Genomic DNA, 15,346 nt, shown 5'->3' with positions numbered 1-15,346 from the left:
ACATCGTTTGAAGTTCGAGCTGAAGGATTCTCTTCAATCGGTCATAGCCTAAGGTTTTCAATCGGGCCATAGTGGTTTTGAAACTAGTTCAATGAACTGATAATACGGAATATCCAGTCCAATAGAAGGTTCTATAAAATAGGTATAGTAATATATGTATGTATGCATGTATGTATATGCTAGATTAAGTTGGACAGCATTGCAACTTTCGCGCCACGCCCAGCTGTCCAACTTGCAAAGCCCGTTTAAATATACCATACATATATCCGCCCCGCTTACAGGCTAATCCACTCACCTTTCTTGGGTATCAGCGATTTAAGCAGCATGACGGCATTATCGTCACAGGCCCAGGCGTGCATTTTACGGTAGCTATCGCGTCCCTTCTCCGTCAACTTGTCCCACGGCTTGGGTTTGCTCAGCAGCTCGGAAACGGTGCCCTGCGACAGGCCCAGTATGTATTTGGCAAATAGTCGCTGGCCAATGTTGTGCACCGATAGCAGTTCGCGGACACGTCGCGAAATGTGCAGGGTATCCAGCGCCTGATTGGCGTACTTGTCCATGTTGTAGCGCAACATCTCCTGAAGCTTGGCCTCCATGGGATCACCCTTGGGTATGAGCGATTCTCCAAGACGACCGGCCATCGAAGCACCCGGTGGCAATTGCAGTTCCGAGTCGGCGAAACGGTAATGACCCCGTCCATCGCCACCGGCGGCCACTTGGGCGGCGGCAAACTGAAAGGCTGGAAGGCCGGGCAAAAATCCTGGTCCCAAGGCTGCCGCATGTTGGGCATGAGCCGCCATGGCGGCGGCGGCCAAGCCATTGCTATCCTCCTGCATCAGGGACTTGCTGCCATTGAGTGTACTGGCCAAACTGGCGGCCAATTGAGCGGTACTATTGGCATTTGTGTTGCTGGAGCTGTTGTTGCTACCATTGTTATTTCCCGCCGCTGTGGGTGTACTCGAATTCGAATTAGATTCGGTCGTCTGGTGGTGCAGATGGTGCGCCGCCGAAGAATGCAGCAAGCCATGGCCATGCAAATGGTGTCCATGATGGTGGTCGTTGTTCGCTGGATTGCTGTTGCTGCCGCTGCTTGGTTGTTGCAGGTGATGGTGATGTTGCTGGTGGAGGTGCTGTTGCTGGTGGTGTTGTTGCTGGTGGTGGTGCTGCTGTTGGTGGTGCTGCTGATGGTGGGCATCTAGGCGAGAAGAGTTGGAAGAGTTGGAAAATGTTGAGTTAACCAGTTGACTAAGCAGGGCTGTGGACGATGGTCCATGTTGCTGCTGATGTTGTTGTTGTTGTTGCTGTGAAAAGTGTAGATGTTGTTGTTGCTGCTGTTGATTTTGTTGCTGCGGGGGTGGTGGTGGTGGCGGCGGTGGCGGCAGCAACTGTGCCTGCTGCTCGACCTTAAAATTTTGATAAATTGTTGGCGTTTTGCTCCCTGGCATTGCAGCGGTGCTCGTATTAGTGTTATTCCCCGATTCGACAAAGCCCCGTCGCCAATAGTCGTTGACTAGTTGCTCCGGCAGGATTACCGGTTCATCGGTGGTATCCTCATCATCCACTTCTTCGATTTCCTGCTTGGTCGCCATGTCATTGCTGGCTTTTGCTTCCGAATCGGTGGCCAGTGTTTCAATTGGTGTTGCCACTGTTGCAGGCGTTGCGAGTGTTGCAGTTGCAGTTGCTGCTGGCGACACTTCGTCTTCGTCTTCATGATTTCGGTTGGTTTCTGGGGATAACAACAAACAAATGGGGCTATTTGTTGTTGCTGCTTTTTAAAGCAAGAGCATATGTTTCTTATTGTATATTTGGTCAACAACATCCATGGAACATAACGCCAAAAATTAATCAAAATTTGTTTTTAGCCAGTTCTTTGTTTTTTTCACAGCGAAATTTGTATTTATCAATTTGTTTTCTCGATTTTTTTCTTGCCAATTTAATGCAACAAAATAACAAAGAATCTCTGGTGTGTTGGAGTATATATGTATAAATATATATATATATATGAATATGACATATTAAAACGATTTATAATTGAAAAGAGCGATGTAGAGAGATGGAGTGTGTCGTTCTGCTATCGATAAACATGCAGAACTTAACAACAACATCAACTTCATTAACAACAACAACAACGATAACATTGATATCAACAAAATAACAACAGCAACAATAACCATCGAACGCTCACATTCACTCGATGCAAATATTTTGTCAGAGGTGGAAATGAAAGGCAAGTAAAAAGGAAAAAGAAAACGAGAGCTGTTTGCCTTTTAAGCCCATAAAATCTGGCGCCGTCTGCCTTTATTGAAACCCCTCCTCATCTCACCGCCCCCGCCCATTATATATATAATTATGCTCCTTCTCCGGACGGTTTATCCTCCGCCGGCGATAAGCGGTCAAATAAACCATAAAAAAAATAAATCAAGAAATACAGAATGTAGACGCCGTCGGTTTCAAATCAAAGCGATTGATAAACCAAGAAATATCGGACAAGCGGAGGAAGCAGGATAGAGGAAGGAAGAAGTAGAGGCAAGACAAACCGGAAGTACAGTACGCACTAGGGTGAATCGATTATAAGTCGACTTAGAATGCACTTTAGGCGATCAAAAAATATATTTCTTAATAAAAGAAGAACGTTAACTCTGCCAATCTATTTTTAAATGTTTCTTTTAATTTTACTAATCGATCCACCCAGCTGATACCTGCGACGAGAATTCAAGACTTACCTTCGCTGAGGGCATCGCTGGCACCATTCTTGAGCGCCTCTGCGGCCAAGGCTTTGGTCCGCTCGATGAGCAGAGCCTGGAATTTGTTGGGGTCATTAGCGCAGGCGGCGGCAGCGGCGGCCGCAGCTGCAGCGGCAATGGCCGAATTCGGACTGAGCACATTTAGATCCAGCGGACTGCTGAAAGTGTAAAGAGCATTTCAATGTTAAAAGGGAAATTGCTTTGTTTTCCCCTGAGTTGTACACTTACTGCTGTTCCTTTTTGATTTTGAGCTCGTTGCTATCGGTTGTGGTGGCATTGACCGCCTCCCGATCCTCGTCCTCATCTTCGTCGTCATCGTGATGTGAGTCCTCTGGCTTGTCCTCCGCTTCCTCGGAATCCACCAGCATGGCCTGATCCTCATCTTCTTCGTCATCCTCCGTCGGAACTGGAGCCTTTGTGGACTCCGGTAGATCGGCAATGGATGATGACGCATCCATCGCTCTTTCTGCAGCGGTATTAAGCTTCTTATTGTTGTCGTTGCTCTGGCTATTATTGTTGTTGTTGGTTGCGGCGGCAGCTGACAAAGCGGTCGCCTCGGCCAGCGCCTCATTAATTTGCTGCTTATCCAGACGTGCCTCCAATCGAATGATGTGCTGACGCTTGACCTCAAGATGTTCCTCCAGTCTCTGGATCTGCACCAGATGCGTCTGCTCCTGCGCCCTCAAGCGCTGCAGTTCGTCCAGAAGTGCTTTAATCTAGAATAAACAAAGTAGAGATTTCGATTAGACCTTGATTCTTATTTGATTTTAAAAGGGTTCCTTAGTTACTTAAGTTCCTAATGTTATTGCCATTTCCCATCGATAGCTGTTGTCTTGTGTTTTCATCGTTTACCTTCAGGGAAATACACATTTTCCTCACATGAGCATACGTTCGAGCGTGTGTGCGTGAAAAGTTCTCGAGAGTTATAAAATAATTTTTAATAAAATTAACAACGACGTCAATGTCGCTCGGCGGTGATTGTCAGGGAGTGATGGGTGATGGCGGCACAAACCACCCAACCGCCAAATGCCGCCAGGTACAGTGAAGCCCCAGCCGCCCAACAAACGAAGATTCCGCCCCCAGCTTTGCCGATGTGGGCTTTGTTTGGAACTTTGTTTGTTTGATGAAAATATGATAATTGGCAAATTTGACAAGGGAATTTTTCTTAAGTGCGTCGACAACACACACACAAACTCTCATCCCTTCTTGATTTTCGTTTTCGTGCCACCCTCACTCTTAAAAACGCCCCTTTTCTTGGTGAAAGTTGACAAGATAAAGTTTTTCGGCAGCGCCGTGTGGTATGCAACGAAATTTTTTAATGTCAGGCAGGTGGGCGTGTCCCGCCGCTATCCTCCTTTACACACGCGTGTGTGTGTGTATTTGTTATTATGTGATTAAAATTAATTTTACGGCGCGGTTTTTAATTGACGCATCTGCCACGGGGCCCATGACCAAACTTTGTCCGCACGCTAAAATTGGAATATATCGATCTCTCGGTTGTCGGATGATGAAAAGTGACTTTGTCATAAGGGAAGAGTTTTAATTGTATAACCAGGAGACTTTATTTAAATTGATTAGTAAACTAGTCACATAATTGTTTCTTTAATGCTTTTCGGCAACTATGTATAACTCCGCCGAAGGAAAACTACCAATATCGAGCTGTTCTAATGGGGAATGAGTAAACTTTAACCCATATGCAAATAAATAAGTTGAGGAATCAACATAATTCTAACTACGAATTTGCGTGTCATTGCGTGATTTGTGTCGAACATGGGCATAAACAATAATTTCATCAACATGGGAACACCACAACCCAAACCAAGCCCCACTTCATGTGTCTATTTTATCAATATTTGTGGATGGGCCTGAACGAACTCTGATGATTATTGGCCATAAACAATGGGCCAGAACCATAGCACATAATTGGCATTAAAAAAGCATCAACAACATGCGTGTATTGCCATGTGGCATGGCGAAAAATGCAAAACAGCCGCCAGCCGGTTAATTCTATTATCAATCAAAGGATCCAGGACATGTGAAGCGGCTTGGGTTTGGTTGTTGTCCCTTTCGTATGGCCCCCCGGATGGGGTGAACGAATATGTTGGCATGCGTGTTCGATTTTTCATTAGCATACGGGATACGGGATACGGAGAATACCAAACTTACTGAACGAGCCACCCTTTCGAAGGAGAAGACATGACAAGACGACAAACGACTCAAATTAATTGCATAAAAATCCTATGGGTGCGGTAAGCCAGGAGGTTTTGAGGTCCTGAGGGGGTGGCTCTTCTAATTGCCAACTGGCTTGGCAGACAAGCGAAGCTCAGAGCTCTTCGCAATCCCCCCCTTTTTTGGGAGAATGAAATTTTTCAGCTTTCTTAAATAAACGTAATTAGCGAAAGTCGCGGGGAAACACTCGAATGGATTTTCTTCATCTTACATTTAAGGGCATGTGTCCCCACGCGGATGAGTAGTCAGTCGCACATGTGGCAACTGTACCGCAGTGTATTCATTATGCGATTCTTTGAGGTACCTTTGCACTGTTACAATAAGTGAAAAACTTAATTAGTAAACATAAATGACAACGAAGTTTGGCAACAATGCCCAGGCAACGTATGCAAATTGAAAGCCAAAAATTAAGGGGCGAAACTGTCATTTCGATTTTTGCATTGCCACAAAATTTTTGAAAAACGCCCTGGCAAAAGAAATATTAAAACGATAAATCAACTTTTTGGATTTCCAGCACACAGACAGCAGAAATCATTTTCAACCCTTGAGCACAAACTTTCTGCAACTCCTTCTGTGGTTGATGAGGCTGCAAACTGGTGGGTCCCTCAGGGGGTTGGGGGGAATTATATATGTAACATCTAACAGCAATCAAACAAACTATAACAAATACTTTTGAGCGGGGTGGGGGTTATTTGAGGACTCCTGTGTTGGTTTTTGCCTCCTGTATTGACTGTGAAATTATGAAAATTTACATTTTTCCCGACCCACTCTAAACCGACAGCAAAAGCTGGACAAAAGAACTGGACAGGAGAGCTGTTGCTGCTGGATTTCCCTTAGTTTGGGTAATAATTTCTGACAACAAATTGATAGAACGGGAATGTAGAACATTAGCAGCGAGCGAAAAGCAAACGATTTGTAATTAACAAAATTGCCAAGCAGCCGAAAAGTTCCCATTCCTCTCCCGCATTTCGTTTTACCCTTTGCATAACAATTGACAAAGCAGTCAATATACATATATGGGGGGTTTTTGGGGGGAGGTTGGGATGTGAAACAACAATAACAAACACTCGAAGGCAAAAGACGAGAAACGTCGCACAATTGGCAGCAGGAGTTTCGCTTACACATGGAAAAATTTTCAAGTGGGAATATGACCGAGTAGGAATAAAGACCATTAAAGTCGTTTTGATTAGGGCAGAAATCTAAACGATCGATAGTGACAAGCTTTTATAGAAGCCTAAGTTTTAAAAGTCAAATGAGCCCTATTTTTTTCAGTGCGACAGAAGGAAGCATAAAATGCCAAAAGGAATTAAGGTTATGCCTCAGTCTGCTGTCTCTATACATACACATATATATGCCACATGAGGCATGGGTTTTCAGCATAGTGAGTGGGTGGTAGTGGGGGTGTAAAAAAAGGGTTTAATCAGCGAGCAGCAGCATCTCACACACACACAGACACACATATGTATATGTACACACAAAGACACCAATCTACAAATACAAATTAACAATAAGCAATCAAAGACACACACACAGCCACACCGAACGAAGCTCTTCAGGGCTTGCTTATAAAATAATTCTCTTCTGTTTTTTGTTGTATTTTTTTTTTAACTTTTAGGCCGTCAGCTGCCAATGGCAAAGGCAAAAACCGTCAAAGGAATTAAAATTCATTCGGGCATAAAAATTTTAAAATATATATATGACTGGCAGAAGCGAAAGTGGAGTGATGGATAGAGATAGCGCATATAAAAAAGGGGTAACTTTTGCCAGCAGCAACATCAACATCAGGTGGCGGGTGGGGGGCTTGGGAGGCTGGCCGGGGGTTGACTCTGTTGTTAATTTCCAAAAAGCCAAAAGACAAATGAGTAAAAGGCAACAGCCGGGGAAGAAGCTTCGTCTCAATGTCGTCAACTGTTTTTTTTTTTCTGGCGTTCCTTGCTGAATTTTATGTGCCACACGGAGAGAAAAATCGTGATTCGGTTATAAGGCCCATAAGCTAGTTGCGTATTTATTTCGCTCAGTGATCATTCTTTGCCGTGCAGCTTGTCATTGATTTTTGATTGTTTCAAGTGTTGGCAAAGGAGTATGGTCCGCGATGTTTCGACGGGCTGTGAGGGGCCTTCGAGTGATAAAAAAAGGGGCATTTTCCGGGGGAGGAAGCTTAAAAGTCTGCCAAGTGCACCCCAGAGCTTTGACGCCAAGGCTTTTGTTTGTTTGTATCGCTGTGGATGTTGCATTTTTGCAACTGGCAATGCCCAAGTTGGCAATTTGCAACAAAAGATAACAAAGAATATGACGAGCGAGAGCGCAAACAGAAACGAAAGAAAAAATAATAAAAGAAAAGAGTGAAAACAAAAAATAAAAGCGGAGAAAAGCAAACATAAATACAAAGCAGAAACAAAGACCCCGAAAGAGGTCACATATGGAAAGAGTCCCTACAGTAAGTAAGCCCCCGCCACCCATTTACCCATGCACCCAGCCTCCCTCAACTTTTATCCTATCGAAAATGATTCATCTGGAAGATTTCTGTATTTATGATATTTATGAGGGTACTTTCGTTTTGTTTACTTCTGGCGAGCTTAAAAATACATATTATCGGAAAATCCGAGGTATCACACTTAGCCCTATTAAAGCACTTTGGAGTCGTGGGGTTGTAATCTTAAACGAACTGTTCAATTGAATATTTGGCCCGTGCTTTTGATTGCACGGCCTTATTCACTCACTCTATCGCCTAATTCATTCACTTATTCATTCATTCCCACTGACAGACAATTCATCAACTTAAAGACCTCAAATCGCAGGTAATTTCCCCAGAATTTTTGCATTATTTGTCAATTGCCGGGGGGTTCTGGATGGGTTTTGAAAATTTCAGGGGGATGGCGGTGTATATGTGGGGGTACGAGTTCGAGGGGACCTGGCAATTTACAACAATTCAAAGGCATAAATCAAACATTTTGCAAGTTGAAGTTGGCACGAAAACGTGGGTTTTGGTGGCTAAAAAGGGGGGATTGTCAGTTAGTCAGTCAAATAGTCATTCAGTCAGTCAGTCATTCGTTCATTCGCTTATTTACGCGTACACGCACACAGTTCCAGAGTTATTGAATTGATTTGAAGGGGGCTTCCAAAGGGGGAGGGGGGTTGCGAATGGCATTTGAAGCTCCCCCTTGGGGGCACGCAATTCGCAACTCGTTCGTCTTTCGCCTTTCTTCTTCTGCTATCCCCCTTGATGTTGTTGTATTTTTTGGATTATAAAGTTTTGTAATTAAAATTTGACAGCTTTACAATTCCCAGGACCCCCCGATATCGCCCACCTTATCATTCAGAAAATATGAGGGGGCAAATATCTTCTTCTTCTTTACCGCGCATTTTCTTATTAGAATTTTACAATTTTCGATTTATGTTTCGATTTTATTGTCTGCCATTTTGTGCGTGAGAAAGGGAAGACAAGGATTTGTGCCTCTGCCTTTCCCCCTGCCTCTATTTAACCCTTGAGTGGGCGCACTGCTTGTCCTAACCCCCAAACGTCCTTACATATGTATAATTTTAATCAAAGTTGCCCACCTTAACTCACACTCGACTCAAACTTTTGTTTCTAATTCGTTAAACTTTTGCTTAATAATTGTCTGGCTGGCTCATAAAAAAAACCCCTTGACTTTTATTCATATTGCCAAAAAAAGTGTAGAATCAGGTTTTTATATATTTTTTGTCGATAAGCACTCGAAGTGAGATGGGTGGTCCATGGGTTATTCGGGGCCCAGTCACATGTCTAATCCTTTTGCTTATTGATATGATATCTGCACACGCAAAACAAAAAAAAAGGGAAATCCGAAAAAGGTTGTGTATGCCAGCGAAATTTTATTATATAGGTTTTTTTTCCTGTTTTTGGTGTGGGTTTGAGTGGTCTTTCATAATCAAAAAACGTTAAAATCATAGTCTAGACAATAATTTATGAGCACGGCACATTGCTCATCTCTCGGTCCTGTTGTTTTGGTCCTGTTTTTGGTCCTTTGCCCGCATGGAGGAATGCCTCCTCTCCCACTTAACCCTCGAATGCCAATCAACATCTCTCGAGCAAACAGTCGTAAGGCTCGAACCGAAAGTCCTCTCCATCCTGTCTGATGATCCTGCCGCTCCTGGTCGCAGTCATTGTTTTCTGTGTGTGCTTTCATATTTTTTCGGCTATTTTTTTGTGTTGGCCCTCAATGGATATATGAAAATATGAAGAACGGACGGGTATAAAATTCCAAATGGGGGGTTTGCCAATTTCTAATGGTTTCAACTTCCTTCCGCTTGCAGTTGTCCTTTTTGCCAGCTTTTTGTGTGTGTTTCGAGTGAAATTTTTGAAAAGTAGGAGGTTAAGCAGGTGTCTGCAATTGCAACACACAAAGCTACTTAAGGGGTCAAAGGAGGAAGTCCGGGGGCTTGTCAAGAGGTTAAAGTCATTCGACGATAGCAGCTGCAAGTTTGGCAAATAAAGGTGAAAAAACTAAGATATCGATGCAATCAAAAGAGCCGCTAAGCAAATACAAAATGTATTTCGATCCAAAGAAAGTCACCGCAAAATTTGTTGTTCTCTATTTTTTTTCGGGGGCGTGGCAGGCAGAGGGGCGGTACTATGACGGGACACTAATTTGATTTGAACATCAGCGTCAACTTCTAATTGAATTTCAGCCCCTCATCGCTGTCTGTGCATCGATTAACTCGCCTGCGTCTCCTTCTAAACTCAATCTTCGTTTGATGACAATTTCATTCCTATTAGACGGTCGGCAGTTGGAGGGCTAAATGCCAGTGGAAATGCATAAAAAGCACCGAAAAAGAAGTCGGGAAAAATAGATATGGCCAGCTTATTTTAATTGCCCGCCTTGTTTTGACTTAGAGGTGGGGTAAAAAGGAAATGGTAGTGAAATTGGTTGGTTGGAGTTTTTGGCTAAGCAACGGTGGGTTAAATTGAGAATTTTAATTCAAGTGATGGTAATTCATCGGATATTAGGAAATATTCCACGCACAAAACACTTTGCTTGAGTTGGAAAAGCAAAAACAAGCAGGGAAAAATAAAATCAAGTGTTACTATTTTTAAATTAACCCCACAACGCCCACTGTGCGTCTGGGTCTGCGGTCGCATTTTGACCGAGCCACGGCAATTATTTTGACGACGCTTAATTTGCGTTGAGTTGGAGATTTCTCGGATGCGGATGATGACGACGACGAAAACGGAGATGAGTCGAGATGAGATGAGTTCAGATGAGATGGCGATGAAGATTGGGAATTGAAGATGGGGACGGCGACGATGTCGCGGTTAACTTGCATCAAAATTGAAGCGACAGCATAGCAAACTAATTAAAGACCAGGCATTTACCGCCCCAAATTGAATGATTTTTATGCTTAGCCTTTTTTAATTGTTCGAATTTCGTTGAATTGGACTTGGCACTGCGTTTGATGGGCCCAAAAAGAACTAAAATGCAGAGCATCAGGCGCTATAATGACATATTTCACGTTTTATGGCATTTCATCGGGGTGTTTTTGAGCCACTGTTCTGTTCTTAATTTGAAATCAATTGTGTAGTTAATTGCTTGGCTTCGCCTAGGTGCTTGCTTTTCCGCACATAAAACCAAGCAAGATAAATATATTTTTCTCGTTATTTGATTTTTTTTTCTTTGTGCCATATTTAATCGCGTGTTACTACCGCCTCTTGGCAATTGCATAAATTCTTGGTCTTGTTTTTTGTACTTGGCTATCTATCATAATAATCGTTTTGGACTGTCACACGTACACACATCGCCGAAGGTTAGCAAACAAAAACGCCAACGGAGGCTAATCAAACACATCAGCAACATCAGGCAGCAACAGCAACTTTAACCATGACTGCTTGAATATCTGTATGCTTTTTGCCACTATCTTCAAGATAATAAATTCAAATGCAAAGTTAATTAATTGCCAGGTTTGCTATTTGCCGTGGGATCAGCAAAAGAGCAACATGTTGCTGCTGTGCTGCTGCTACCTTCCGACTGCTTGCAAACTCAATTTAATGGTAAATTAATAAAAAGAAATGAAATTTGATTTATCGACAGGCAAAATGAAGGAGCAGGAGAAGGTGAAGGAGTCTCGTCGTCTTTTGCTAATTGAAATGCTAAATTTCCGTTCATGCCTGTAATTGACTTGGAGGCCCAGAGGTGCGATGTGGAATCGAAATTGACAATTTTACAGATTGCCAGAAATTGCCAGTGATTTTGTGTGTGAGTTTTTCGGAGGCCCCATACCGAAAAATATTAATGGCTACAAGATTTTGGGCCAAGACTTGGCAGATTTTTCATTTGAGCACCCACCCCAAAACACCACCTTCTGCAGCCGATTATTTGTTGGCCATAAATCACGAGCGAATTCGGTTTTTCTTTTTGGCCAATTGCATTTTCGACTTGTCACCGTTTTAATGGCCTCCAATTAGGTAGAGCCGTGTGCATGTTTCTAAATATACGAAGTGGCAAAAATACAAAAAAAAAAGAAAAAAAATGGAGAGATTTTCCATTTAATGAGGCGCGGGAAAGTTGATAAATCCAACAATAATGCTGATGCAACAGCCGTCGCCGCATCAACAATAATTTTTTTAAATTCCAAATTGAACTGAACTAGCTCACGCAACAACAAAAGCCCAAGCGAACGAAAATAAGGAAATAATCAATTTAAAAAAATCAAAATCACACATTTACCCGGCACAAAACTATACTAAGTACAACACTGCTCTACGGCAATCAGTCAATGTGCGACAGAGAGGGCTGGCCGGCCAGATAGAGAGGGACTATCTCTATGGCCGGACTGCTCAGACACTCGCCGATCAGAATCCATATGCGATAAATAAATTGAATTTATCCGCAATTGGTCGAAAATGCCAGAGGGTTGGTTGGTGTGTATAGGCTCGCAAGTATGTTTGTGTGTTGTTGGATCAGTGGCGTACTGCAATGGGGATCGCATATGGGTTTCTACAAAGGAGTATAGGTTCTCAAATGCCGCAGATCATCAGCAATAGAAGTAAACAGTCGATGAAGCTAGCTGTTAGTTTTGGAATTTCAAAAGAAGCCAGCTTTCATTTATCGAAAGTCCCTTTTTCTTACGCCACTGCATACGATAATGACTGTTTTTCACTTTAATCAGCAAATACATATAGCAACAACAACAGCCACGATAAGCGCAACAGCAACATCATCATACAGCAGCAGCAGCAGCAGCAGCAATGATTGCAGGCACTAGTAGTCCTAAACTAAGCTCAATGTCTCCAGTAATCCATGTGCTTTGGTATTTGTGTGCTGATTGATTTGAATTGAATAATTGCAATTGTGCGACTTGTATTTGTATTTGCATTATTATTATTGTTATTCGTATCGCCGTATGTCTTTTTGTACATTTTCAGTTCGTTTTTGTGTTTGAATTGAGACTAATGACATGTTGAGATGGATAGAGACCATTTCAATAACTAAACCACTAATCCGATACGAAAATGTTGCCCTCACCCGTTTCATGATATTTCTCTGAGCAGCGCACCGAATAAATTTTTGTAGTCAAACTTTTGCTTCGATTGGCATAATAATTCATACTAAATTCGAATAGTCGCCAATAATTTGGTTTGCTTCGTTTCAATTCTTGAACATTTGACAAGTGCGAAAAGCAACAAATAAACCTAATGAGAATCAAATTAATAAAAAATCTAAAATAATTGAGCTCTTGCCTTGAATCAAAGATTACGAATTTCAATTATTATTTGTTGTTTGATTAGAAAAAGAGAGACTGAGACTGGCAGAGAAATGAAGTAGGGGAGTGCGACCAAATTTCTCAGGGGGATCGATTCGATGAGTTGTTTAAACAGTTGATCTGGTTTTTGGCTGTCTTGCCTTGCTTGCCGGCTGCGTTTAATTTTAGACCATTTGCGTTAGACATTTGATGGATTTTCCGCTCGATTTGCATTTAAAAATAACACACTGGCATTGTCTTTTGCCTGGAACGTGTATCCAAATATTTAAGTCTGTCAGCCAAACTGTGGCACATATATAAAAAAATATATGCGAGCCAACCCTTTCGGGGTTTTGCCTCTGACGTAGAAGGTCTGGGCAAATAACTATTCCAAATATACATATATATATATATATGTATATACACACGTATACTCCAATTCCAATTAGCCGAGAAAGCCATCCGTCAATTCGAGAATTAGAATTATATTATTTTTGAGCGCCCATCGTGGGATCGAATTAAATGGGGATCGCAGTCACGCGATGATAAGCACAAATCGAATTTGTGCATGAAAAATTATGATTATTTCTATTATTCCTAAACCGATTATCTATCACGTCCCAGATGTCGTTTTATGCTGGTCAATGGATGGGTGTTGACGAGATGCGGGACACAAAACTATGTGCTCAATAATCGTGTTGGTTATCAGTCAAATTTGTTTGAAAGGTTCTTAAAATAGACGCTTAAATATATTTATTTAAATATATTTTTTACTTGCTGCTTGATAGCTCTGTGAGAAAACTATAATATTGTATGGGACCACATTGAAAAACCTCAAACCTTATCAATGGATTCGTATTAATAATGGGCCAGCTTATAAACGCTTGTGGTTTTTAACACTGCTAATCAGATATATTTTTGTTTAATTTTTATTTCTCCTTCTACGGCATAGTGTTAGGATAAACAACTAAATCTAGCCGCAAAACAAAGTAGATAAAAAATTGATTTCGGTTTGGGGCTTGGCCTTTTTTCCGTCGGTGTTTTTGTTGTGCATAAAATAAATATGTCGAAAAATGTCGATAAAAAAATTCTATAAATATATATGTGTAATACACATACACATTTTTGTAGGGGCAGATAAAAAAACGAAATCGTGAATGTTATTTAATAAATACATTTCTTGTATTCCGCTGGTTTTTTCCGCATATGCTGTTTGTTTTTGTTTGCGGCGTGTGATAAAAAAAAAGTATAACAAACTGCCACCGTACGTGTCGTTTTTGTTTGAAATTATTGTGTGCTTAGTATTAGTAACAAAACAAAATCGAAGCGGAAGCTGCGTTGGCTGCTAATTTGTTGTTCATTTGTTTGCTCTGTCAAGAAGCATTTCGTATTTCTTCTCCATTTTTTTGTTTCTTATTTTTTGATAATATTTTCCCATTTTTTCGATGCGTTTTATTTTTGGAAGCAAGACGCGGCCCAAAAGCACTTTGTCTATAAAAATGCACTTCTGCGAAAAAATAAACACATGCCTCATAGCCAAAACAAACGCACAGCAAGTGAGAGGAGCTGCTGCACTTCGACTCTAACAACAAACAACTGTTGCAATTCCATTTAACATGATTTCTGGGCAAAAACTCGCGCCCCATACAAATGTGTTGCAAATAATAGTAGTGGGAAAAGCAAAATGCATTTCTCAAATTGACTGAACACACTCGAATAAAGTCTATAAAGCACTGATCAAGTAATTACAATTCGAGAATATCCTTTTGCATACATTTTCTGTGTGTGCCAACATTTTTGTATCCAAGACAACTATTATTCTTCCCACAACTGTAGATATATCCCAGGGCCTCGCCGTTCATATTCCTGTCGATCATCTTTGGCTGCCGCCGCTTCGAGGACAAAAAAATATTGTCGCATATTTATGAACATGTGTAACAGATAAATCTGAATCTACGCACACAGCAGCGCTCATAAGTGATTTAGTTGTCAGTCGAGTGCATTTATCACAGCTGTGCATGGACGTTGGTTTTAGGGGGGGAGGGGGTGGTGTGATGCATCGCAAGAGGGGTGTCTTTTTCGGGGGTGGGGGGCTTGGGGAGGTGTCGCCCGGGCGCCAGTAATCAAACTAATGAGCCTGGGCCCACCACCAGGCGGCAAAAATAGCTTTAAATGGATTTCAAATAAGAAAACGCCACGAAAACGCAGGTTAAAAGCCAAATCCACGCAGAATTCCAGGGGTGCACAGTGAGAATTATTTATGTAAATCGATTAAAATTTAAAGGTTAAGTGATATTTTCTCCCATTATGAAATCACTATACATATGTATATTCTTATACTACAAATAATGTGTTTCTTCTTTGAAAACCACTCAGATTTCTTTAAGCCCCCGCGCCAATATCCCATGCAAGCCTCTGGGTGGGTGGTTGGGTGTCTGGCCAAGTGAAGTGATAAAACATTAAAGAAATGCGCTTCTCCTTTTTTACTTTTGCCCTCTTCTTATGCGGCAACACCTAGGGGTTGCTAATGGAAGAGAAGCCGCTGCTGCTACTGCTGCTGCTGTTGCACTTAATGGCAAATGATAATGATTGATGCTAAAATGCAATGTGCACCACTCCCGAGTGCACATCTTCGAATCAGCACAAAAAGCCGCACG

At 41.9% G+C, this 15,346-nt stretch overlaps 1 protein-coding gene across 2 annotated transcripts in view; it reads right to left on the bottom strand.

Moving 5' to 3' along the window:
- The window catches only part of LOC117146640 (homeobox protein cut), a 67,196-nt gene that overhangs the window by 12,370 nt on the left and 39,480 nt on the right, over positions 1 to 15,346 (bottom strand). The window contains exons 3-5 of one of the 2 annotated variants that reach the window (XM_033312972.1): positions 2,973 to 3,460; positions 2,724 to 2,902; positions 296 to 1,726 (exon numbers count right to left, since the gene is read on the bottom strand). In XM_033312972.1, the coding sequence (XP_033168863.1) occupies positions 296 to 1,726; positions 2,724 to 2,902; positions 2,973 to 3,460 (2,098 nt within the window). The remainder of the gene's footprint in view (positions 1 to 295; positions 1,727 to 2,723; positions 2,903 to 2,972; positions 3,461 to 15,346) is intronic. The other variant, XM_033312973.1, reaches the window with a different exon arrangement.

Source organism: Drosophila mauritiana, chromosome X (assembly GCF_004382145.1).
Source record: "Drosophila mauritiana strain mau12 chromosome X, ASM438214v1, whole genome shotgun sequence".
In the NCBI taxonomy this organism is placed as follows: domain Eukaryota; kingdom Metazoa; phylum Arthropoda; class Insecta; order Diptera; family Drosophilidae; genus Drosophila; species Drosophila mauritiana.
This window is presented reverse-complemented; position numbering and strand designations above follow the sequence as displayed.